The 27,111-nt window shown below is 44.3% G+C and overlaps 2 protein-coding genes across 3 annotated transcripts in view; one reads left to right on the top strand and one right to left on the bottom strand.

Annotated features, from left to right (window-relative positions):
- Positions 1–27,111, bottom strand: part of NUBP1 (NUBP iron-sulfur cluster assembly factor 1, cytosolic) — a 62,310-nt gene that overhangs the window by 26,500 nt on the left and 8,699 nt on the right. The window contains exon 2 of one of the 2 annotated variants that reach the window (XM_059716522.1): positions 22,378–22,436. In XM_059716522.1, the coding sequence (XP_059572505.1) occupies positions 22,378–22,436 (59 nt within the window). Of the gene's footprint in view, positions 1–22,377; positions 22,489–27,111 lie in introns of those variants that run through there. The other variant, XM_059716521.1, reaches the window with a different exon arrangement.
- TEKT5 (tektin 5) overlaps positions 9,751–27,111 on the top strand; it is a 40,362-nt gene continuing 23,001 nt past the window's right edge. Inside the window, exons 1-5 of the mRNA XM_019494605.2 lie at positions 9,751–10,412; positions 12,307–12,390; positions 15,220–15,290; positions 18,653–18,796; positions 22,998–23,220. Coding sequence (XP_019350150.1) covers positions 9,852–10,412; positions 12,307–12,390; positions 15,220–15,290; positions 18,653–18,796; positions 22,998–23,220 — 1,083 coding nt within the window. The 5' untranslated portion in view covers positions 9,751–9,851. The remainder of the gene's footprint in view (positions 10,413–12,306; positions 12,391–15,219; positions 15,291–18,652; positions 18,797–22,997; positions 23,221–27,111) is intronic.

The raw sequence follows: 27,111 nt of genomic DNA, 5'->3' as shown, positions 1-27,111 counted from the left end.
TTCTCATTTGTTCCACCCCACAAAGATGGCCCTATCCCCCACCGCTTCACCAGGTACCTATAATTTGGTTCCCAAACCAGATTCTTGTAAGCCCACCACCTGTGCCTTTACAGCTAATAATGTTGCCCTCATTTTACTCCACTTCTGCCTTCTATACAAACTTCTCACATTCAATGAGTCAAGTGTCAAGGCCATGCCACTGCTTAACCCAAAGGTTTCTCTCCCCACCACAACTTCTTATTCTTGTAACCTTTGTGAGGTGCTTAATCACTATGAGGCTCAGAAATCCCTCCGCATCCTCCCTTTCTCCCATCTCTCCCTGCACCTTACTGTTCACATTCATCCCCACAACCCCCCCCCACAGATTTCCCCACAATTTTCGCCCTTCTCCCTCCTCCCTTTCCTTCTACTGCCCCTCTTCCCCCATGCCAGTTTTCTTCCATTTCAATTTCCCACTTTTAATTTTCTTTTTTTCCCCTAAATCAGTCTCCTTCCCTTTCTCCCACAATTTCAGTTCCATTTGCAATCCCTCCATGTTCCTTCCCTCTTCCCCACCAGATTCATTCTTTGGATTTTCCCCTTCTTTTTCTAATGCTGTTCCTTGTTTCTCCCCAGATTTTTCCCAGCATTTGTTCCTCTTCCTCCACCTCTGATAGTAGTCTTGCTGCTTCAGTTGCACTCTCTTGTTGCTGCCCCTCACCTGGCACCTCAGCAACAGTAAATACCTCCATTTTGGACTCACTAATACTTTCCTCTCCCTCATCCTCACTTCCCTCTTCCCTTTCATTCAGGTCCTTTGCTTGATTTGCATACGAGTTTGGGCATTGCCTCCTTCTGTTCACCAGAGCGCCCCAAGGGATGACACGAATGAATGGTCACAAACTCCGCTGCGACCGATTCAGGCTGGACATAAGGAAGAACTTCTTTACTGTCCGAGCCCCCAAGGTTTGGAATAGACTGTCACCAGAGACGGTTCAAGCACCCACTTTGAATGCCTTCAAGACACATTTGGATGCTTATCTTGTTGGGATCCTATGATCCCTGCTGACTTCCTGCCCATGGGGCAGGGGGCTGGACTCAATGATTCTCCGGGGTCCCTTCTAGCCCAAATGTCTATGAAATCTATAAATGCCCTGCCCTGCCCTGCCACAAAGACTGCACTCCAAGACCTTCTTACACATATTTGCTCTGTGATCTGTCCCAGTGCACCTGTAGCAAATTGTCAGATTACAAAATGCAGCTAAATGACCCTCCAGTCCACAAGTGCTTAGGCTGACCATAATATGTTACATAACTTCTGTGGGGTCCAATGTTAACAACTGATGGGAGGTACTCCCCCTGGATTTCCCAGTTCCTTTTTTAATGCAGCTCTCCCTCTCCAGTCCATATCTTCCAACAGTCCAGCACACGGTCCATGAACAGCACCTTCTGCACTTGCTGCTCCAGCCATCTTGCAATGTCCTTCTCTTCCAACATATCAGTATACATCTTAAGAAATAAAACTCTTTCCCGTGCTTTTTGACCAATTTCAAGTCTTAAACCATGGAGGTCATCTCTAACCACCACCTCCTTATAATGGTCCCAAAACGCCTCGTAGGCATCATGCTTCTAAAAAGTAATGTTCCAATGTTTGAAATTACCAGAGGCCACGACACAGCTAAGATCCTTCGAGCCTACTTTTAAGTCATTAAACAGCACCTTGGCCATAAAATCTGCTCATGACATAGTAGATACCCTCTAACTGCTTCCACTCATTGACATCGCTTTCACCCACAATTTAACAGTTCTCCTGGGGTCATTCTCCTCCCACAATTTATATATCGTCTTCTCATACTCTTGCTCTTTCCCTTCCTCCACTGCTTGCTCACTCCAGCTTCGCTCTTTCTCCCCGACGACACTCGCTCTCTCTATTCCCCTCTATCTTCTTGGATTCATTCTGCTTCTTCCCTATTGCCCCAGTCTCCAACTTGTTACGCCAGCTAACCATTTGCCATTACCCTTCTTCCTTCATAGCTCTCTTTACACACTCCCCAGTTGCTGTCTTTATGATTGTCCCACCTGGGTGACTAGCTCCATCTTGACACACTTTTATCGTGTCCTCCAAAGCACTCACAGAACTATTAATCATGGCTGGTTGATTCACTACTCCATGCCGCCTGCTCAACCGCCACCTGCTCACCCACTTAACCGCATCTCAATTGCCTCAATTGGCAGAGGAGGGGTAGGAGGAGCCTGGCACCACCTGCTTGGTCATGGTGTCTCCCCTGCCAGGTAAGTATGTTTGAAACAGTGGTTTCAAGTCAGGCCGTTAAAAAATTATTTATATTTGTGACAAATTAGGAAATAGGAATGTGAAAGGCTCTGCCTCACATTCTATTTGGTTGCCCTTAGTAGCCCTGTAAACACTGGTGAAAAGCCCGTTCCAAGAAGATGGTACTGGAACATGAAGGGAACGCTCAAGCATTTCTGTCATTTAGTCTTACTAAGACTGGCTCCTCTGTGAGTACCCATCTGTACTGAGGTGTTCTGTCACTACTCTCTTGCTTTTTATACTGTAATTTCTTTTTGGCTTGTACCCTAGGGATATACATGTCATTTACTGTGAACTTGACTTTTATTTATTTTTTTCCCCTTAATTCCTATGCGTTGGTTGTGACAACTAACTGTATGCACAGATACAAATAACTAAAACAGTGCTTTACCAAAGTTACTTTTCATGAAATTTTCTCCAAGGAAGGGAGGTAAAACTTCTGAATACTGGAATTGCTGTGGATGCATACTGACCATTCAAAGGCTATTACTCACATGAGTAATCTCATTGAAATCAATAAGCAGTACCGTTGCCAGCTGAACTGTGTATGTACAGCACAGGGAATAGATTCGATATAGTTCTTCAGCAGATGAACAAAATGAGAATTACCCTTAGCGTATCATAGTATAGCATATTTCTTAAACTATTAACACTCGTGTTAAAAGGGGTCTTATTGAAGAAGCAGGGAAAAAAGAAACAGTTCTAGGAAGCTACTTGTAGCTCGATCATACCCACCCTACTTAACACATAAAGCAAGTGACTTGGACAGCTTTTAAATTTGGTGGGTCAGCCACAAGGGGGCAAACACACTCAAATTATTGAGCTCCTCTGCCTAGTGAGGAATGGTGAAACTATACTAGTTGGCACATAACACTGACTCACTAAAAATAGTGTATTATCCCGTTCTCTTTGAAAAAGCAAGTTTGATGCATAAGAAGTTGTGTGTCCTCTGATTAGTACCATGACAATGCAATATTTTGCATAAGGTTTCAAGACACATTTCCTGCAGCTGGCAGATAACAGAAGCCTTCCAATGATTTTGTTAGACAAGTTCATTTTCTGGTGGACCAGATACATTTAGTTTCTTGAGTTGCTCATTATTTTTCTTTGGTATTATTTACAATGTATGTTAAATAATCCTGAACTACTCTTAATGTTTATTAAGAAAAAATCTTAATGAATTGCTAGTATTTTCCAAAAATAAGCACACATCACTTGGATCTCATTAACTTACACAGATCATGCTTGTTCCACAGAAAAAAGTTATACAGCTTTTACACTAGCTTTATATTTAAATGCTACAGCCACCTAATGTGGATGCAGCTGTGCTGCTACAAAAGAGCTTATATTGGTATAGCTTATTTTTGTATGAGAAGAAATTAAGCTTTATTCCTTTAAGCTCTCATAACTGCATGCATACTGGGGCTTCTCCTGATGCAGCATTTTCATTAAAAAATAATATACTTATTAAAAATAGCTATCGTGACAAAACAAACTGTATGTAGACCAGGCCTAAGGACAAAAAAACAGCCATAACAATCCAGAGCCATATGACAAAAAGTTAAGGGGGAAAGGGCAAAATATATTTCCTCTCTGGGATGTCCCTCAGTATTTATAACTGGGAAGAAACAGGAGAATTCAAAAGAAGGGATGAGAAAGACCTTAACAAGACACCTCTGAACACAGAGGCAAAGCCCTCAGTTTTTAATGGACTTCGCTCTATTCATGTTTGGCCAAGTCTTTCAGTCAAGTCAACCCTAGGGGGATTGTTTCAAATGCTGCATTACATTTTAAAGAGTTTCTCTTCGCCACTAAAAAAGCTGCATTTTTTCCCCTCAGAGTAACTCATTCCCATCAGTTATCCTGTGGGGAAAAAAATGACTGGGTGGACAAGACTCTACGAGTGAAATCCCATTTTACCCTTACACTGTCCTGGAAGCGAGACCCTCTGGGTTCTCATTCCAGCCTCTGCCACCAGTGACTTTTCTGCTCTTTGTATTTAATCATTGGATAAAATGGATGAACAGCACTGGGATAGTTTATCACTGAGGGCTTGGAGCCAGGGCCCAGACCTTCTGTCTGCCAAGGCAGCACGCATTTTTCACTGAGCCATCGTCTCTCCAGCATGTTACTTTCCTCGCCCCACATATCATTCTCTCTGGGCTGCCCTGTGAGGCAGCTGCAACAGGTGAGCTGGAGGGCATGCTGGGCAGTACCTAGATTCTCACCCAGGAAGCTAGGGCACCTTGGGTTGCCTTGAGAGTCCTTCAAGTCTACCACACGTGCTATGCAATGTTAGCACTGTTAGGTGTGCAAACATGATTCACAAAATAAACCCAGAGATTTCATATAGGAATCCATAGTGTCCAAACCATTCTGACTTTTTGGGGTCCAAGTTCTCTGCAACAGAAGAATTGCTCTATTATTTTTCTGTAGTTAAAAAAAAACAAACAGTGAAAACAAAGAGCTGGCATATTCCAAGGAATTGCTTGAGTCTAACCAGGGGTGCCACGAGTCCAAAAAGGTTGAGAACCACTGGCCTAGACCATGGCCAGGCAGCTAGGGCACTTTGCTGGGAAAAAGGAAATGCAGGTTCAGACTACTAGGGGTGGGAGGAGGACACTGAACTTGGGTCTCACTGCTGGGGCGAGTGCCCTAACCAGTGGATTAAAAAGTTGTAGGGCCCCTGGTTGCAAACAGCTGCTAGTCATGTTTTCTTCCTCTGACTTTTGGAGAATTACACACACATCCAGACAATCCTGTTCCTCCCTGGAGCCAGTGCAGCTACAGTGCAGGTGTCTGAGCACTCTCTGAAAGGAAGAGCAGGGTGAGCACAGCTGCACAAATGGGAACAGAAACTGAAATCTGCAGTAAGTGCTGAAATTGCAGTTGTGTGGCTATGCGCCACTCTGGGCTGTGATGGTGAAATGGGATTTTGGCCTTCTGCCTTACCTCAAGGTATCTCGGGCTCCGCGGCCCCCCCCCTGGCACCTCAGAGACGGCCACCCAGACGGAGCCCCTGGTTCCGGGCTCCACGCAGACGGAGCCCCTGGCTCTTGGCTGCGGGGGCTGCCTGTCCCTTTTTCAGGCTCTGGGGCCTGGGAGCATGGCGACCTCCGCTTGCGGGGTCTGCTCCCTTTTGGGGTCTCTGGCACGCCAGCTGGAGGAGCTCCAGGCCACAGTCCACAGACTGCGTGCCATCAGAGACTGCGAGCAGGAGATAGACTCCTACTGCCAGGCCCTTCTCCCCCGGGAGGCAGAGGGTAGATCACAGTCTCCCTCCAGGCCAGAGGAGGACTCTGGGACCTCCTGCTGTGTCCAGCCAGGGGCATGGACCAAGGTGGTCAAGGGCCCTAAGGCCCGCCGCACCAAGGCCCCTCCCCCGCCAGAGCTGAGCAACAGGTACGCACCTCTTGCTGCCCCAGCAGAGCCTGCTGAGTTGCCGGCCCCCACGGGCAACATGGGCCTAACTGCAGCTCCCACCCCTGCTCTCCCCAAGACAAAACGTAAGGTGTTTGTTGTGGGAGACTCCCTCCTGAGGGGGACGGGGGGGCCAATCTGCCACCCTGACCCCTTAGCCCGGCAAGTCTGCTGCTTCCCAGGGGCCCGCATCCGGGACATTGCGGAGAGGATCCCCAAGCTCCTCAAACCCACAGACCGCTATCCCATGCTCCTTATTCATGTGGGCACCAATGACACGGCTCGGAGCACTCCCAGCCAGGTCATGAGGCGCTACAGGGATTTGGGAGCGGGGCTTAAGGGTCTGGGGGCACAGGTGGTGTTCTCGTCGATCCTCCCAGTCTCGGGGTATGGGCTGAGAAGGGACAGGAGGATCTATGTGGTCAACCAAAGACTGCGGCGCTGGTGTCGTCAGGAAGGCTTTGGCTTTCATGACCACAGCCCGCTCTTTGGCGAGAGAGGCAGCGAGCTGCTAGGAAGAGATGGTCTCCACCTCTCTCCCCTGGGGAGGAGGCTTTTCTCAGCCAGACTGGCTGACCTGCTCCACCGGGCTTTAAACTAAGCCCGCTGGGGGGCGGGGGGACGACCGCCACTGCTGGCCCGCTGAACAATCCTTGCAAAGCCAGCGGATCACGGCGCTTCAGGGAGCCCGCCCCAGCCCCAGCCCTGGTAAAATCTGTGGGCAAGGAAGGAGCCCCCCAGGGGACACTTGCCTGCCTGTACACAAATGCCAGGAGCTTGGGGAATAAGCAGGAGGAGCTCATCCTCCTGCTCAGTGCAAACAATTACAATGTCATAGGGATCACGGAGACCTGGTGGGACTCCACCCATGACTGGACCACGGGGATAGATGGCTATACCCTGTACAGGAGGGATCGTGTAGAGAAAAGGGGCGGAGGCGTAGCTCTCTATGTTAAGGAAAGCTACGCGTCCCTGCAAGCCGATATTGGCAACCAGGGTGGACGGCTGGAGACCCTCTGGGTTAAAATCCGTGGGGAACACGGCACAGGGGACACAATGGTGGGAGTCTATTACAGACCTCCCACCCAAAGTCCTGAGCTAGACCAGGAGTTTGCCCAGGAACTGGCTGAGGCAGCTTGCTCCAGGACCATGGTTGTCATGGGTGACTTCAATTACCCAGACATCTCGTGGGAGGATTGCTCAGCAAAATCTGAGCGGTCGCAGAGCTTCCTCTCGTGCGTGGATGACCTCTACCTGACTCAAGAAGTCTATGGGCCAACGAGAGGCAAAGCGCTGCTCGACCTGGTGCTGGCTACTGGGGAGGACCTAGTCGGCGACCTAGTGATCGATGGGAAGCTGGGTGACAGCGACCACGAGCTGATCACCTTCACCATCTGCCGAAAAGCTGGCAAGTCGGTCAGCAACACGCAAGTCCTTGACTTCAGGAAAGCCGACTTTGACAAGCTCAGGAGGCTTGTCAGTGAGGCCCTAAGGGACCGTGACCGCAGGGAGAGGGGAGTTCAAGAAGAGTGGTTGCTCCTCAAGGGAGCGATCCTCAATGCACAAACTAAGTCTATTCCATCTCGGAGGAAAGGCAGCAAGAGGGCACAGCAGCCCCCCTGGCTCTCCAGGGACCTAGCAGACCTCCTGAGGCTAAAAAGAAAGGCCTACAAAGGATGGAGGATGGGAGTCACCTCCAAGGAGGATTATTCTGCACTGGTCCGGTCCTGTAGGGAGCAGACCAGGAAAGCCAAGGCTGCAACTGAACTCCAGCTAGCTTTGAGCATCAAGGACAATAAAAAGTCCTTTTTCAGATATGTGGGGAGCCGGAGGAAAAGCAGGGGCAACGTTGGACCCCTGCTGAACCAGATGGGGCAACTGACAACTGACGCCCAGGAAAAAGCCAACCTATTAAATAGGTACTTTGCGTCGGTCTTTCATCAGCCCCATGGGACGCCTGTGCCTGCTACAGGGCCGGGAAGTCCGGGTGAGGGTGATCTCCTGCCCTCCATTAATGCTGACTTTGTGAAGAAACATCTTGAGAAGCTGGATACCTTCAAGTCAGCCGGCCCTGACAATCTTCACCCCAGGGTACTCAAGGAGCTGGCGAGCATCATAGCCCAGCCTCTAGCGCGGATCTTTGAAAACTCTTGGCGCTCTGGTGTAGTGCCCGAAGACTGGAAGAAGGCCAACGTGGTGCCTATCTTCAAGAAAGGGAGGAAAGTCGATCCGGCTAACTATAGGCCCATCAGCCTGACTTCTATCCCGGGGAAGATCTTAGAAAAGTTTATTAAGGAGGCCATCCTTAATGGACTGGCCGACGCCAACATCTTAAGGGATAGCCAGCACGGGTTTGTTGCGGGTAGGTCTTGCTTGACCAATCTCATTTCCTTCTACGACCAGGTGACCTATCACCTGGACAAGGGAGATGAGATTGATGTCATATATCTTGACTTCAAAAAAGCCTTCAATCTGGTGTCCCATGATCGTCTCTTGGAGAAACTGGCCAATTGTCGCCTTGGGTCCCCCATGATCCACTGGCTGGAAAATTGGCTCCGGGGTCGGACCCAGAGGGTAGTAATTGATGGAAGTCACTCATCATGGTGTCCTGTGACCAGTGGGGTCCCCCAGGGCTCTGTCCTTGGACCCATACTATTCAACATCTTCATTAACGATGTGGACACTGGAGTCAGAAGCGGACTGGCCAAGTTCGCCGATGACACCAAACTTTGGGGCAAAGCATCCACACCAGAAGACATGCGTGTGATCCAGGCTGACCTGGACAGGCTCAGCAAGTGGGCGGATGAGAATCTGATGGTGTTCAACGCTGATAAATGCAAGGTTCTCCACCTTGGGAAAAAAAACCCGCAGCATCCTTATAGGCTCGGCAGTGCTATGTTGGCTAGCACTATGGAAGAAAGAGACTTGGGGGTCATCATTGGCCACAAGATGAACATGAGCCTGCAATGCGATGCTGCGGCTAGTAAAGCGACCAAAACGCTGGCTTGCATCCATAGATGCTTCTCAAGCAAATCCCGGGACGTCATTCTCCCCCTGTACTCGGCCTTAGTGAGGCTGCAGCTGGAGTACTGCGTCCAGTTTTGGGCTCCACAATTCAAAAAGGATGTGGAGAAGCTTGAGAGAGTCCAGAGAAGAGCCACGCGCATGATCAGAGGTCAGGGAAGCAGACCCTACGATGACAGGCTGAGAGCCCTGGGGCTCTTTAGCCTGGAAAAGCGCAGGCTCAGGGGTGATCTGATGGCCACCTACAAGTTTATCAGGGGTGATCACCAGTATCTAGGGGAACGTTTGTTCACCAGAGCGCCCCAAGGGATGACGAGGACGAATGGTCACAAACTACTACAAGATCGTTTCAGGCTGGACATAAGGAAGAATTTCTTTACTGTCCGAGCCCCCAAGGTCTGGAACAGCCTGCCACCGGAGGTTGTTCAAGCGCCTTCATTGAACACCTTCAAGATGAAACTGGATGCTTATCTTGCTGGGATCCTATGACCCCAGCTGACGTCCTGCCCTTTGGGCGGGGGGCTGGACTCGATGATCTTCCGAGGTCCCTTCCAGCCCTAATGTCTATGAAATCTATGAAATCTCACTGAGGTCAATTTTATAACCTCATCTGGGTTAATCTTGGTTAGTTCATTAAAACTTTTTCCTGATCTTGCATTAAGAAAAACATGCTCTGCCTTCATTGTGTTTTTCCATTGGGATAGCTGACACATGGAAGTTACCTCAAGGTAAAAACTGTGGCTATTTTTAGCAGTGAAGACAAACCCAAAATGTACATGGTGCGATCTAGATGTACCCAGATGTCTGAGTACGCTGGTGCTTGTGCAGTTAATACCTTGACATCTTTCAAACTGCCCAGCTCCCTGAGTGCAGGTTTATTTCTTTATTCTCTCCAGGCAGCTGAGTGTTCGTCAGGGTCCATTGTAAAACAGTGTCTTCACAGCAGGCTTTGTGACAACATCACTGAGTCATAGAGAATAAAGAATCTGCTGTAATCAAGGCAACACCAGCCAGAAGAGACAGCTCTTCCTCTGACTCTGCAGCCAGACTGACCTTGATTTGTAGCTTAAATGCAGTGCCTGAGGTAAGGTGCAAGATGGAGTTTTTAGGGACTACCCAGACAGCCAGTTACTGTGGCCCTAAGAAGAGCTGTCTGTTCCCTGAACCAGTCCCTATGAGCACCATGCAGGACAGTTACCAGACTTACTACCTGCCAGGTTATAGCTACCTTAACTCATGGAGACCTAGTCTGTTTTACAAAGTGTCTTCAACCATTCCCAGCTCTGATGAGCGAGGCAATGTCTCACTGAGGCCACCCACTATACTGCCCTCCTTGCGAACTGCCCTTTATGCTCGTTATAGTCCCCGTGACTGGAACCAGGCAAACCAGGTTCAATTCAAAGGATCGGAGTGTTGCCGGCACTGGGCTGGCAGGTTGAATGCAGATTCTCTACGACTAATGCAAGACAAGGACCAGCTGACCCAGCAAATGCAGGATGACACTGGAACAAACATGGGACAGAGGCTCTCTGACATTGAATTCTGGAGGTCCGAGCTGATCTATGAGCTACAACGTCTGCTGACAGACACTCGTGCCCTAGACACAGCCAAAAAGCGGCTTGAGTGTGCAGCTGATGAAACTGAAGGGCCACTGAAGGTAGGTCAGAGGTAGCTAGTGGTCTCTAGGCTATTTTAGGGCATGAACAAAGCAAATGGATGTATTCTGTTGGCAACCAGAAGGACTTCTTTTTAAAGAAAATCTATTCTGCATCTGTCAAACTGTAGTGTTACCATGATCCTGTTGCCAAGATAACAAAGGTTGTCCTCAGTAATTAGGAATGGTCCACTGCAACAGCCTCAAATGTATACTCGCAGTGGTGAACTCACTGAGTCCCTATTAAACCATCTCCTTCACCACTGTCAGAATACTCAGTGCTTTACATGTGCTCTGGGGTGTGGGGGTGAGGGGGCAGTACTTTAATTAGAGCAGCTCTCAGGAATTGCTCTAATTAAAGCACCTGCAGCTTCTTGTTTATTCAGCATCCCATGCTTCAGAATGGTGGTGGGGGCACTTTAACTAAAGCTTGTTTAATGAGCTTTAATTAAAGCACCCCCAAGGCCACTTTGAAGCATAGGGATGCTGAACACATGTGATGCCGGGGCTTCTGGAGAGTGCAGGTGATGCCGAGTCTGCTGGCTGTTTGATTGCGTCTGCTCCAATGCATTCTAATTAGAAGGTGTTAGAACAGGTGTCGGGCACGTGTATCGGTGCCCATGGGTATTATGAAGTCACTGGGAATGCATTGGGAACTGAGGGAATGTAGTGTCTCATGCAAGATTCTCATCCCTGCTAGGATTAAACAGTTTGTAATGAAGCACAGGACCTCAGGGCAGTGAGTGACTGAGTAAACTATACAAATTCCTCCAGGATGATGTAGCACCCATTATTATGGAGAAGTTCTAGCTTCATCCTGAATTTCCACGCTGTGTGGAAGTTTATTATTCAAGCTAATTCCAACTGAAAAAACCCCTATATTAACAAGGGATTGCACTTGTACTATTCAGGAATGGATGGCAGCAAACACCAAAACCACAGGAAATCGCAGACATGTCTGGAATATTTTCTTTATGAAAGAAAGTTATTTTTATCAGAAACACTTGCATGCAATTAAATAGAAATCAAAAGTCAGGATCACAGCCTTACCCAATAACATTCACTCTGCTGATCTCTGCCTGTGCTACCTATTGTGCTATGAAGGGTAGATACCTTCCCTTCATGGAAAGATTTTTTTGAGAAGTTTTGTGTCATTTAGCAGTAGAGTAATGAGTGGTGGTCAACTGGGAAACCAAACCCAGGGGCCAATTAGAGGGGGTACATGAAAAACTGCCTCTGCCACCGTGGGTCTAGCTGCCAAGCTGGCCCAGCCCCTGTAGCCATCCATACTACCATTGCCAGCCTGGGCAGCCTCAGTCTTCTAGTACTATTTTGTCCACTATTTTTGTTCAAGACTAGCAGATTCAGCAATAAAAATAAAAATAGGTCTGAGGCTTAGAGGTTTAGATCCTGATCTGAATTTTTATTTGATGACTCTCATTATGTATAGGTCACACATTAAGCTAAACAGGTATCAAATTTCCAAGTTCGGGCTATGGAGGTATTTGTCTCAGGGCTTTTGAACAGATTATCGTAGATGCAAGGCCAGATAGGGACCTGTGGATCCAGATTAACATTACTCCACAGCTCAGACCTACTGGGATGTGAGCTTTGGCTCTGGTCTATCTCATTAATATGAAACTGATTATATGGCAGACATTATGACTGTAGTTTACCCTTAAAAATATATATCAACAGATACGAATGCGACTCAGAGACACTGATCCATTTATATAAAATGAAACTACACCAAAGGACCGAGTACAATTCTGTTTCACATTTATCAGAGATTCACTTATTAACCATTATTTCATCTATCCCTTTAGCAGTAAGTTAAAAGCTCACTTTATACTGCAATACGGAGTTCATTGCAAGGTTTCCTCTTATTTGCTTGCAGATAGCCCTTGAATGCTTATATAACAGAGAGAAGCGGATGGGCATTGACTTGGTTCATGATGATGTAGAAAAGAACCTCATAAAGGTGTGGTAAGACTTATTATTTTGTGAATGAATCTGTCAGAAAATATTTAAACTGGCTTTATTTTTATTAGGATAGAAATGTTGAAGCTGTTTCCCCCTGAACTCAGCTGCAAGAGAGAAAGGGGAAAAAAAAAAAATCGAAGGGAGTGTGAGTTACTTCTAACATTTTAGAGAAATTCACTGAAAAAAGCTAACACTTGACTATGAGGGATAAAAACCCAGAAAACATGAGAGCCTACAGTACACAAATTATTTTCTAATATCTTGCAACATGAATAGTTGGTCCAAGGAGAGGTTATTTCCAAAGAAAGAAAACAGGATGAAGCATTGCAATTTCTGAATTCTTCACCCTTTAAAATAAAATAAAGAAATACCTAGGCAAAAATATTTGAAAGAAGTTTATTGGATATGTGGGAAACCCACAAATGTTAGGAATGAACTCTAAGTGGTACACAGTGGCCACTGTTTAGTCATTTTTACAGAATGCTTAAGTCTTAGGCTAGTTGAATAATTGGGCTAAGTTAGTTCAAAGTCTGCAAGAGAGGATGGAGTTTCAGAGGCAGCTAATGTAAATGAGCCATGGTAGGTGACCACAGCAGAGATTGTGGAGGATGGAAAATTGGGATACTACAAAAAAAGGATACCGCCTCTTTTTTGCCTCAGTAGCTAAGAAAACTTCATGAAGGTGATGCTTTGGTTATGGAGCTATCAACCAGGAAGATAGCTTTGGCCTAGGTGGCATCTTTATATTTTCTCCTTGCTTAACTGGGTGCTTGCACATAGGTGGAGGGAGAAAATATTATCTGGGGGGCTGACCACACACACACACACTACCTGGGGGGCTGACCACACACACACACACACACACTACCTGGGGGGCTGACTACACACACACACACACACACTACCTGGGGGGCTGACTACACACACACACACACACACACACACTGCCCAGAGGGTAAGTCTGTGGAGGGGAAGAGGCATGGGGGAGGGAAGGGGCATGGGCAGGGTCAGATTGAGGCGCCCACAGTGAGGGAGGGAGCGGGGCAGAGGCAGGAGCAGGGGCAGGGCCTGGGATGAATGGGGCCCTGGGGTGGGTTGTAGGATGATCAGAGCCCAGGCAGGTCATCCAGGGGTGGGGAGGGACTCCTGCTGAGGCATGCACCTTGGGGGAGGCACAGAGGACATGTGCCCCCCAGATCTGTCTGCGGCAGGGAGGCAGGCTGCCATTGCAGGCTGGGGCTCTACACCTCACTGCTGCTGCCTCAGGAGCTGCGCAACACACTGTGCCTGCCGCTGCCAGACTGTATGCAGGCTGCGGCTGCGTGTCTTTGTCTGTGCATGTCTCCTGCTGCAGCCACCCAGAGCCCATGTTTGGCCTGCCCTGTGGCCCTTTGTGGGGGCTAAGCCCTGTTAGCCTGGACCTTCCACTGCCTATTACTTGTGTGCACAAGTTACAATTTTTACATGATCAGGCCCCTGGAAACACTTTATAACATAATACATGACTGCTTTTAAAATGGCCAAAAAATTAACCCTTGTCAAATGAGGTATTAGACGAAGGTGCTCTACAGCAAAGTGTCTTAGAAAACTTGTGTTCCCTCCAGGGTTATTTTTTTCCATGCTTTGCAAGGCTGTCAGTGGGGGAGGGAGGGAGAGGGGAAAGGGAAAGGGTAGGGAGCAGCAGGCAGCTGCTGGTTGGACTTGACCTGGCAAGAGCTGGAGTGGGGGTGGGGTGGAATGGAGTCCCCTCACCTCAGAGGCTGAGCCTGGTTCCCCACAATACCCCTGTCAGGGTAGTTGTGGGGAGAGCCCAAGGTGAGGGGGTCTGTTCCACCCTGCTCCACCCCCCTACAGCACAGCCGGACCAAACCCAGCTAGCAGATCCCTGCTGCACCCTTCCTCTTCCCAGCCCTCCCCAGCTGACAATCCCAGAGCTGAGGGGTGGGGAGCAGGGCCGGGGAGGGGCAGTTCCACCAGTCTCCTTGGAGGCTGATGGAGTGCCCCCACCTGCTGGCCAGTGCCACTACAGGCAGGCTCAAGCCGAAAGTGAACGTCTTTTGGGCCTGGGGTGGGGGTGGGCAGTGGATAGCTTTAACTCATGGTGCTTAGTATAAAACACCATGAGTTTAAGCAGATCCCCTAAACATCTGTAGGCACCCACTGACTAATATGGAGAGAAACCTGCTACCCATCAGGGCTACATTCAGATGTAGCAACATAAAGGCACAGTTAAGATTGTTTGGGAGACCATGACTGCAGTTTATGTAGTTTCCACTGTGGTTTCTTTGAGTCTGTTTGTATGAAGTTAAGTAGACACTTGACTTTCAATTTCTTAGCTAAATATTTGCTACGTATTTTGAAGAAAGTTACCTTACAGCTTCTCAAGGAGTTTGTAGTGTCAGCAAGATTTAACTTAGTCTACTTTTAAGTTAACAAGTTTGTTTTATTTTTTTTTTAATTTAGAGACATATAAGTAGCTAGGGAAACTATGCTAACTTAGGTCTGAAAGGCCTCTAGCATATCTAAATCAAACACAATTTGATCTTATTTATTAGAGGGACCACATCCACTCAGATGTACTCATATACTCAATATATTATGAAAAAGCTACTTAAAAACTTATTTTCTCTTTAATGGCTGCCTTTATTGCACAGAAGAAATACCAGGAAATGAAAAGTGCCTTCTTTAAGTGGGGCACAGAATGGCATATGTCAGCTTCCTGAAGAGCAATTAGATGTCTGTATTTTATGCAGAATAATAATATTTAATCCACTGGAGCACATTCTGTGTAATGAAAGTATTGACAGTTGGGCATTTTCTGTTATAGGAGGTTGATATGTTCAAGTCTTGTCAAGAAAGAATGAGAAAACTTGCAGAAAGAATTGACCAACAACTGGGGTAACTATTTTAATTAAAAGCCTCTTTTAGACAGCAGAAAACTAAATTCAGCATTAATCAATATCTTTAAGCCAGAATGAACATAGCAAAGGCAAAATAAGAGTCTTATTATTGTGCCAGCTGCTGGGGTGTCTCCACCTCCATTTCTAGGTAATAAGAGGAAGCATGTGCCCAGTACCACGCAAGACTAAGCCATAAGTTCTGATGTGCCATCTGATCAAAGAGGATCTATCCCTTCTCCCTGAGCACTCCCCCAAAACATCCCTTCTCCCTTTTGATCTGTCTTCTACACTGTGTCACCAGACTTGCAAGCCTCTTCAGAAGTTATTCTCTGCATGCAAGAAAGCAAGTAAGACATAGATCTTTATTGCCTCCCTTATTAGAAGTGTCAAAGGGTTTTTGAACCTGAAATCTTGCTTAATAACTATTCTCCAACTATTTGGGTTGGTCTAATAAAAGATATCAAATTCACCCAAGGATCCTTGTCTGTCGTATAAGAAGTGTTGCAAGGGTGTAGGTTGTAGCCGTGTTGGTCTAAGGACATAGGCAGACAAGGTTCCTTGGGTGAATTTGATATCTTTTATTAAACCAACCCAAATAGTTGGAGAATAGTTATTAAGCAAGCTTTCGAGTTCAAAAACCCTTCATCAGGCTAAGGAAGTTTCAGCAGAAGAGCACACACCAACTGCTGAAACTTCCTTAGCCTGACGAAGGGTTTTTGAACTCGAAAGCTTGCTTAATAACTATTCTCCAACTATTTGGGTTGGTCTAATAAAAGATATCAAATTCACCCAAGGAACCTTGTCTGCTTAAAAGAAGTGTTACATTTATGCAATGATGTATTCACAGATATAAATAAACAGTTTAGTATTTCCGTTCAGTTACATGATTTAAAAGCTTGGAGAGACTGGCACCACATCGGTAGAATAACTGAAGGTCTAAGTCTGAAAATGCCACAAATGGAACTCCCATGAAAGTGTTCTGTGTGATCAGAGTTCTTCGCATGGCACACAGTAACAGCCCCAAGGTAGTAAACACCATATTTTCTCTTATACAACACATCCCAGAATCAGGTACAGCCTGGTCTGAGAGAGACAGAATGAAGAAAAAAGGATTTTTCCTTGAAAATACTGGTAAGTATTAGTAACTAGAGAGACCAGCATGCTCACTGTGCTTCTCCTTGTGGTGCATCACTTTCAGTCTCCCCAACCCTGGATAGATACAGAAACTGTTATTACCATATTTCATTGCTTATAATGTACACCCCAATTTCCAGCAGCTAAGTTTTGGGAAAAGGCATGTTATATACAAAAAAAATGGTAGATTTTCTGTGAGCTGACCCTTGAGGCATCTTGATGCCCATCTTGCTGGGGTTGTCTGATCCCAGCGGTCTTTCCTGTCCAAGTGCAGGGGGGCTGGACCTGATGATCTGTAAGGTCCCTTCCAACCCCTAACAACTATGAGACTATGAAACCTTTGAACAAGAATGTAACTCAGTTTCAGAAGTCACACAGAACCTGAACTCCCCTATTTAAAATGAGAATCATAAGTATTATGGCTAAACTATGCAAACATGCCTGCTATATTGCAGTAAAATTATGAATTACATTTTTAATTACTATACTCAATTCAAAGGGGAAATTAATTATTAATGAACCTTTGATCTAAATAGATCTTCATGTATATGAAAGCTCAGTAAATTATTATTAAATTAATATGGATTTATTTAAATATATTGATGAATCAAATTTTATGGGAATTTTGTTGCAGTGGCATATAATTATTTTAGTGTATTAAGATATTTTAATAAACTATTCTAGAATAATTCATACTGATTAGAAGGTTATCCAATCAGTCACTTCCTTTAACTACTCAGGACTGCCAGGGATGAAAAATTAATGTGTATGTTTTCTAGGGCTATGCAAAGCTTCAGTCCCTGAGCCGATTTGGCAGAGATTTGGCCCAATTCAGTGGCTGAATCTCTGAATCCAAATTGAATCAGAGGACCCTTTAATCTCTACGAATTGAATCAGAACCCTCCAAATCAATTTGGAGAGATTCGGAAAGATTTGGCAATTCAGATATAGATTTGGACATAGACACAGCTTTAAATGTTTTTTCTACATACCTCTAGGTAACAGGTGGCTTGTGAATGCCACAATGCTTGGGTACATGGAGTGTCCCACAGACACACGGGGGGCTCCCCAGTGCGCTTGGCAGCAGGCCTGGAAGTGGACCAGAAGCACTTCCGGTCCACTTTCAGGTCCGCCGGGGAATGCACAGAGGGGGCTCCCCCCCACGCCCTGCCGGCTTGGCAACTGGTGCCTCCTGGGTCTGGGGTGGGGCACTCGGGGGTCCCCCTGCAGTTGATCACTGAGCCGGTGAGGGTGGGGAGAAGGGCCTCCAGTGTGTACTTCCGGGTTCACTGTTGAACACATGGAGGGCCACCCCCCACCGTGCTCCTGTGGGACGCTCCATGTGCCCCAGCATTGCAGCGATCACAAGCTGCACCTGCTACCTCAAGGTATGTAGAAAAAACTTTTAAAGCTGTGTCTATGTCCGAATTGCTGATTCTCTGAATCAGCATCTAATCTTCAGATTTGGATTCAGATGAATTGAATCAGGGACAGTGACCCAAATCAACAAATTGAATCACTGTTCCTGATTCAGTCCGAATCCGAATCCAAATCGAATAGGGCCCACTTCGCACACCCCTAATGTTTTCCCCTACAATAACACATCAAAGGGAGATGAAACCTGAGGCTATAATGACAGAATCACAGAAAGAATCACTACAGGCACCTCCCTGCTTGACTGGATCAGACAGCTTGTGCCAAGCTAGCCCACTCACCCTGCAAAGAGGGGTTTGTAGGGGAGGTGCAAAACATCCTGGGATGCTGGGGGACTGCGAGTTAACTTGAATTTGGAAGGGATCTGGGACAGAAATTCAAATAATTGATTTAACCTAAATCAGTTAAGTTTGATACTACATCCATCCAGGTTTATCTTAAACTGGTTTTAACCATTTTGAAAGCAGTTTATGGGCACTAAACTTCTGTTGTGTTACAGATTTGAACTGGTTTCCAATCACTTTATGTGTAATTTCTGTCCCTAGACCAGAGGTTAAGTGGTGAGCTGGGAGCAACTCCTGGAGCTGCTCGTTCTCTGAACGCTCTATAACTCAATGGTTATGCAGTAAGCATGTAGTCTATGTGCCACTGAGCAGAATATCAAGGGATTGTAATGTTAAGCATGCAGAAGTCAGGCCTTAAGGAACTGGGATGAAAGGAACCAGTGAGTTGGTGCAAAAGTAAATGCTGATGAAAGACAGATTTTATTTTCAGATAATTTGTTCTTTGCAGTATCAACAGAGATGCTCAACATGCGCTGGAGAGAGATCTCTCTGATAAAAGCTCAGCCCATTTTATTGATGAGAAGTGTTATAATCTTAGGAACACATCAGACAGCATCAAATTCTACCATGGAATAGAAAAAATAGATGGCACGTAAGTCTAATTAGCTATTGTATCTTTTCCTCTTGCATTCCAGCAGCCCATGGAGGTGGGGAAAACTTCTGGTTAATTTTTACCACAATTCCCACTTTTTCTTTCTTGGAAGACTTTGGAAGTTCAATAATTTATGGTTCCTGCACAATATTTAGCTTATAGCAAGCCTTATTTTTCCATCTAGGACTTTCTTTTACTGCTATTCAAAACTTTGGCTCTATGCCTTGAAGGATTCCTGCAGCCTTTCCCTAAAAACTAATCAAAGCAAAACTCAGCTGAAACAGTGTGCGATTGGGGAGTATTTGGGTCAAAACCATGGTGTCACAAACGAAGCTCCTTGGAGTGGTCCAGATTTACATGAGAATTAGGCCTCCACATTTGTCAGAAATGTTTAAGCCTTTCCATCATACTGGCATTATTGAGAATGTTCACAATACCCTGCCTTTATCGTCCGATCTAGATTTCCTGTTTTAGTAAGTTGTTAAAAAGTATTGCCTTGACCTGCTGGTGAGAAAATGACTGATAACCACGGGGAGCAATGAGGGCAAGCATACACATACAACTGGCTTAAAAACTACAGAAGAAAAATAAATGTACGCAATATAGATGGCAGTGTTTGTTGTACTAATATTGTATTGCTGCTTGATTAGTTAGCAATACAACACTATGCAGGATGGTGACTCCACTTCAGATTTTAGAATGGCAGTAAGCACTAATTTATGAAGGTCTGCTTTTTAGAGGGAAGGTCAGTTAGTATCGTTTTTCACTAAGGCCTCGCTTCACTTCACTTCAAGACTATAATGAAGGCATATCTTGGGTGGAATCTGGTAGGCATTCTGCTAGATTGACAGTGAACAAGAATTCTTTAGTCAACAGAGGTACAAAGCAGCCCAAAATGTAGATGCCTTGCAATCCTGGGGTCGACCAGGCTGACCATTTTTCTTATGTTGCTCCCTGTTACCAGAACACGCAGTACTTCCAGCACAGCCATTTCCCATTAGTATTTTATTGAAATTGCCATCATGTTAGGGTATGTCTACTGTAATCAGGAGCATGGCAGGTACTTTATACCTGAACCATTCAGCAGAATGAACCAGATTATCTGGAGTGGGAAAACAACCTTTTCAATAAATTAAGAAACTCAGAGACTACAGAATTAGACCTTCTAGGAAATCTGTTTTTATGATGAGATGTATAATCCCATTGGGATGCATGATGGCAGAAAGAAAATAGAGAAGATCTAGGCTGGAAGCAGCAAGCAGGGGCAGTTCAAGCAATCATGGTTTTAAATTCTAAACTTACACATTTACAATGCTGATTAATGTACTTCACTGCGACATCATGTTGTGTGAGTTATTTTTTTCAAGACAACTGCCTACATTTATGGTGGCACTGGGGCAGTTTAGTTTTCAGTAACAAGAGCTTTCAATTCCTCTCACCTGGTAAGTTTATTGTGTTTGATCTGAGGGAGAGAAAACTTACAGAAAATCAAAACTATCCATGGACAAAACAAACATTGGCAAAGATCACATTTTCTTTGTGCATGTGTTACCCTTCAGCCCTAATGTTCAGCTAAAATATTAAACAAAGCAAGTAGTAAAAATCTAGAAATAGCAAGCAGGTCTTTAACAGTTTAGTTTCAAAAACTTTAGAGGAAGATCAGGTATAAATCACAGGTCTTTGTATATTTTTTACCCTATTTTTGTTGATGGGAAAAAAAATTAAGGTGGCTGAGAAGTCTATTAAAAAAGTAAACTGGAAAGCAGGCAATGGTGCAAGATGCATCCTTTTTCATGCTGAACATCTAGATTAGCTTTTACTGCTTACAGTTCCAAAATGCCTTCAGCGTTTGGGTTGTTAATATGGAGTTAGCAAAATAGGTTGCAGCTGCAAATCAGTTTTAATGCCCAGCTTGGGCTTTGTTGGTGCCCTGTTACACCTTAGATATGCTTTTAATTAGACTTAATAGATTTTCCCACAGAGGGATTTAGAAAACACACCAAACACACCTTACCATCGCCTAGTAGGTGTTCCTATCTGTTTTCTAATGAAAAGAAGAATGAATCACCCTGAAATGTTGGGAAATGCCTCCAGTAAGGAGGTAAAACTAATCTCTTTGCTAACAAACTAATGCTGGAAACACAAAAGAGCAATGAAATAGAGCTTTTGTGGGTGACAGGACCGACTGAAATGACCTATAGAAGATATTTGCAGTTGGGGTGGAGGGAGGTCACTATCCAAATGAGGGGCTGGGCATGCTGAAAATTCACTTCTCAAGCACAAAGGTTGTTTGGATACTGAACATTAACCCACAGTCTTGCTCTGACTTATCCCTTACATGCCCATGGATTGTTGGCCAGCAGCCATGCCAAGATCTAGACACACCATCTAGGACATAATGTCCCAGCAGTCCTAAAGGCATGACTGCAGTGCACACAGCTTGGGAAGAAGAGCTCAGGTTAGGAAAAGTTGAAGCTGCAAATTTAGAGCCACATGGATGTGGTGATGTTTGAATTGGGGATTCTGGTGCATCCCACAATGAGGATTCAGGCCAGTTGTGAAGTTTGGATGATGAACCAAGTCTTCAACAATCCTGCACATGTACACCAAATTGCAAAAAAGACAGGCAATGGGTGCCTGTCTTTTGGCTCAAAGTAGCCCCTTACAACATGTTTGTAAGCAATATCCAAGGACCTTACAAATATTAGAGTTTCTCCCCAGTCCTCTTTGCAGCGAGGGGGATTGTGTTGTTCTAATGTTAGTTTTGGGGAACCAAGGCACTGGGGGATTCATTAATTAACCCAAGTTCACACAGACAGGAGAGCTGGGAGAGCTGGTAGAGCTGGGAATTGAACATACAGGCAGCCCCCACTTAGTGCTCTTAATTGGTTCCCGAGAAACCGAGTGCTAAGCAGAAATAGCGCTAAGTGAAATTGAAAGTTTTGACGAACCAAGAGGGCGACTGTAAGCGTTATAACAAAACCTGCTGAGCACTAAGTGGAATCAGGTATGAATGTAACATGAGCGCTATAACAAAATAACGCTGTTTCACTTAGCACTAAGTGGGGATTGCCTGTACTTCTGAATCCATGGTCAGAGTCTTAAGTACAGCACCCTTGGTTCCTCCTTTAAGTAGGGGTACTGGTAGATCTGCATGTTAGACACTAACCTATAGTGCTTACCCCAAGATTTAGGGCCAGTCTTCTCCAGCTTCTCTAGGAAAGGGTTTATGGAGTAAACATCTTCTTTATGAACTCTTTCTTGTGCTCCCTGGCTAGCTTGATCTTGCATGTCCTCCACCTCTGACACACAGTTTAGCCGCCTGCTCTAAGATCCAACAACAGAAGGTTGGGAGAAACAAAGCAAGATCCTTTGCCCTGGACTAAATGGGCCAAGTTCCAAGTGGGCTACACCAGGTGTAAGCTTAGAGCATGATATGCACCTGGTAAAGACAAGGGTTGGAACAGAATGCTGACATTCAGGCCCTGAGGTTGAAAAATTGTACTTTTGTGCTTAAGTACATGGAAGAAACTATGCAAGAATAGGTAATTCTTTAAGTGGCAAAACAAAAACAAACTTACCCTGGTAATAATGCCAAGGGCACTGAGACCTTCAGTTGCCAGCCATACAAGTATTGTTGCTAGAAAAGGAAAATTTATTTGGGTGTTAATGTACATCACTCTTCCAACTTCCAGGATATTATGTTTTTCATTCCTCCTCCTGGCTATTCTAATTTTAAATCCTCCTTTCCTCTAACTCTGACCTGTACATCAAGCCCATACAGCCTTGTTATGCACCAAAATCTCCTTTGTTTGCTGCTCATTTTTATATCTTTCTGTACTTTTACAAGACAATTCATCCCTACAACATTTATTACTTTAAAGCACATCAGCAAATGGATTAATCTAACTTGAGAACCCTGTAATTTTATCTTTTATGTATTTTATGCAAAAAAACTGCTAGAATCCTATGAAGCAATAGGTCTGCTGAAACTTTGTTCATTGGTAATTAAAACATTTCTGTGCTTCACACACAGACTGGCTTATGGGAAATAACAAAATAATATATGAAACCCACACAATTAAGCTGAAGTACTGATTATAAAATTCATCAATGCTTTTCAGCTATAATTGAATGAAAGTCTCAGTTCAGCTGAGGACTTTGATTTCTTTTTCACTCAATTCCAATTGTTTCCATCCAGTGTTTCAGTTCCTCAGACATGGGCAAGGTTCAGTGATGACAACATCAGGAACTCCCAGAATGCACGGGCCAACTCTGCCAAACTCTGTGAAGAAATGGAGAATGTGCTAGAGAACACATCTGAAGAAATGTGGAAACAATACACAGATACCAACCTGGCTTTTGATCATCGCATTTCTGAAATAGGTGATATCAAAAACAAACTGCAAGCACATCTGGCTAAGGTAAGAAAGCAACAGTAATGTACAAATGATACTAGGAGGTCCATTACAGGAAGATCTGGAGAATTTCTTCTGGAGTTTTAAGCCTTCATCAAAAAGCATCTTGAGGTGACCTTACCAAATGTTGCAGTTCTACGGGACTTTACCAAGTGGGATTTACAAAGAGTGGGCTAGACCTAAATAAAAACCCATTAAACCAAATATATACCTCTGCCAGGACCTCTCCCATGCCTGGCATTGGCTTGTGACATATTTGATTTAATGTAAACTAGCAAAAAAAAGAGCGGTACCTGAGCTGTCCTCCTCCTCTTCTCTCACTGATATTCAGTTTCCATTGCAAACAAGAATAGTCACAATGCAAATTTTGTTTATGGCTTTGTGGCACAGTAAAAACTCATTTCATTGTGATACTAAGCTCAGTGAGCCAGGAACAAAGTATGTGAAGAGCTTAGTATCACAGTGAAATGACTTTTCACTTTACTACAAAGCTATAGACAACATCTGCATTGTGACTATTCCTGTTTTCAATAGAAACTGCATATTAGTGAGAGAAGAAGACGAAGACAACTCAAGGACAGCTCCTTTTTAACTAATTTACATTAAAGTAAATAAGTCACAAGCCTATGCCAGGCATGGCAGAGTACATGTTTGGTTAATGGGTTTTTAATTTAGTGTTGTTAACGATGAGTTAATTTCAGAGGCCAGACAAAGAGAAATTACCAACAGTCTTACCAACAACAGCACATTTCTCATTTGGAAGAAAGAGAAGATTTTTAACAGGGCAATTTTGCTTTGAAGCAACAAGGTGATCGTCCATAGAAAACATTTATTTAAATTTAAGTACTTTCAATTTTAGTCAGTCATGAGGAATATGAGAATTCTGCATAAACAAAAAACTCGCAGCCAAGGAAAGCTTTACTTTTAAAGATTTCTTTCATTTTATATCTAGGACTAGGAAAATTGAGAAGGAAGAAAATTATGGGTGACACAGCAAGGATGACCCACTAAGCACTAGACTTTCCTCAGCCTTCTAACTTTTTGCCCACATAATTCCTACTGACAGTTGGTCTATGCAAAAATGTTTAATGTGAACATCTTTTACAGAATGTAATTTTAAAGGAGGATGGCTATCTAGTAACAAAAACAAACATTTACTCACTGACGGATCCCCTGATCAATCCATTTTTATTTTCTTGGAGATTTCACCTTTGACTTGCATAACATCTTCCTAGGCTTAAATGCTTTCTCATGTAACTCCAGACATTTACAGCTTTTTAATTAACTTGAACGACTTAATTCTTCACTCTTTTATGAATAATATTGTTCAGAAACTGAATCATTTAAAAAAGCAATACATCCTCATTAAAAATACATTTTGAATTTTTGCAAAAGAAAAGCTGACTATGTAACAGCAAGCTGAGACACAAATTTTCTATTCAGGAAGCACTTTATTGCACAGCTGTCTTCATGCTACTCAAACCATGGATGGTATCTGAATAGGCATTTTTGTATTAACTCCATCTTCATTCGCTTAGCAGTAATTCTTTCACTATTAGGAAGTGACCTAAGATTATTAGTAGAGCAGTGGAAACATGTGGAATAAATCAATGAGGTGCTGTCCTGGTACTGATAGATGCATGTGAGAGGACTCGTAAGTTATCTAAACTCACTTGCTAGCTTTCATTTACCTTCAATTAGAAAGGTCTCCTTTTCTTGCAGAGAAAACAATTTCTCCTGTTTGTTTCTGTATATATTTGGAAGAAATAGATTGCCCCCACACTCTACTATTTTCCTGAAGTAGCTTAATATTATCATCTTATTATCAGGAACTGAAGCTGTGAAGTTAATATGCATTAATTAAAACATACTGCACCCACATGCGGATGCTTTCATTCAGAAATAAAATGTTTGGGGCACTGTAGCTTATAAGTGAGCAAAACAAACTAAGGTCACTTACTGAAAGAGAGCTTCTACATTATGAGCATTAACTGCACACCTCCACTGGATTTGTGTTTTACTTTCCTGAGTTTCAGTCCTTGCACAAACACGTGCCACTGCTAGTTGTCCCTGAGGAAATGCACATTCTCACTCATGGGGACACACCCAGAATATCTGTACTTTTAATGTTTCTTCTGTCTTGAAAATTTTGTATTAATTTCTTTTATATTACCTACACGCATTACAGGGAATACCAATAAAAAAAAAAAATCTCAAGCTAGTAGACATGAATGGCACCTATAGTAACTTTTTTTCTCCAGTTAACCTAAAAAGTAAATTTCATATAGAAATTCTATTTTCCTTTTGCTCTTTAAAATGTTTCACTTTCGTGTCATAGTCTTTTATTTATGTTACTTGGTGATGACATGGTGTTTTCTGCCTACCTTTGTCTTGTGGTTTCTCACTAAGGCAAAACACGACACCTCATCTACACATGTACAGAATGTTGTCAATATGGTTAACAGGTCAGTAGAACTGACCTTGGACATGAACACTGTGAACTGTTCTACAATTCAGTGTATGTGCAAAAGCAGAACCAATTGCTCTGCGAGGATGTGGGGGAACACTACAGGAACGGAAGCTCAGCTTCCATTTTGAAGGTTGCAGGTTGTACCAGGCCCTGGTTGCTACATTGGATATGTAATATTTAAATAAAAACAACCTATGTTTTAAATACAAACTGTTTTTCCTCTGATAAGAAGAAGAGCAAAGTGGGAATGGCTCTTTCTAGGAAAGCCATAGGACCATGAGACTGGAAATAACAGCATTAAATACTTTTTTGCTTACTTTAGTCACCTTCCTGATGCCTAATCTTACAGGAATGATCACAGGTTCATATGGTCTTAAGAAGGACTCTAGAGAAACTCTGCTGGTTTGAGTCTAAAGTAGAGAGCTGTGCTTGTAGGTTGTAAGCCATATCCATCAACTTCAGTGGGCTTACTCATATGAATATGCACACTGCAACCAACTAGGAGCAAGAAACTGGCCTTTTAAGCTGTTTTTGCTATTCTTTCCTATTTCTGCCTTTGCCAGGTTCTTTTTTTGTGGATGCATGTACCTGTGTGCTTTACTGGAGCTGACTAATTAGCTCTGTAATAAAGTGTCACTGTCTACACGAATGCTGGTATTAGGGTGCAGTAGATGAATTAACTCTTTAATAAGATAGTCCTGAATTGAAGTTAAATGAATTAACTATCTAATAAGATAGTCCTGTTGGGGACAGTATTTTCTTATGGTCCCCATTCTTATGGTGGAGTAATGAACTCCACTGAAATGCTTGTGTAGATGGTGACCAGGGCTGGCTGGGGTATGAAGGTGCAAAAGTGTGGGGGCTGCCTCCTACCTAACCCCATACTTTAGCACCTTTGTGCCCCACCCAGCCCCTCTGCCGCCTGGTGCTGGTGCCTGGAGCCTGGGGCTGACCCCCCAGGCTCCCTGCCAGCCTCGGGGTGCTCTGCCTTGGCTCTAACTGCTGCAGTCCTAGGTACAAGTCCAGACACTGTGCCCAGAAGCAGCTGACTCTAGCCAGTTCATCCCTGTGGACTGCACTAGAATTTATCCCTGTGAATTAATTGAATGTTTAGATGGGCCGTGTGAGACAAAGACTGAGACTGATGACCTTCCTTATTTAGCCTTACTCACCTGGAATACGCTGAAGTAATACACAGGATTTGGCTCCATGGAATGTAATTCCACCTGAAATCTGTGTCCAGGGCCAAAGTTTGCATCCCAACTTACTATCTCATTATGTAGCCTCCTTCTCTTCCATATATTTCAGTGGCAATCTTTTCATTGGGCCCTATTCTGAAAACTTCTCCGCACTGTTCCCTGGAAATTGATATCAGGCCCATGATGCTTAATTCTGGCCTTACTGAAGACAATAGCAGTTTTACTACT

This window comes from Alligator mississippiensis, chromosome 13 (assembly GCF_030867095.1).
Source record: "Alligator mississippiensis isolate rAllMis1 chromosome 13, rAllMis1, whole genome shotgun sequence".
Taxonomy (NCBI): domain Eukaryota; kingdom Metazoa; phylum Chordata; order Crocodylia; family Alligatoridae; genus Alligator; species Alligator mississippiensis.
The sequence above is the reverse complement of the archived record's forward strand: the minus strand, read 5'-3'. Positions and strand labels throughout refer to the sequence as shown.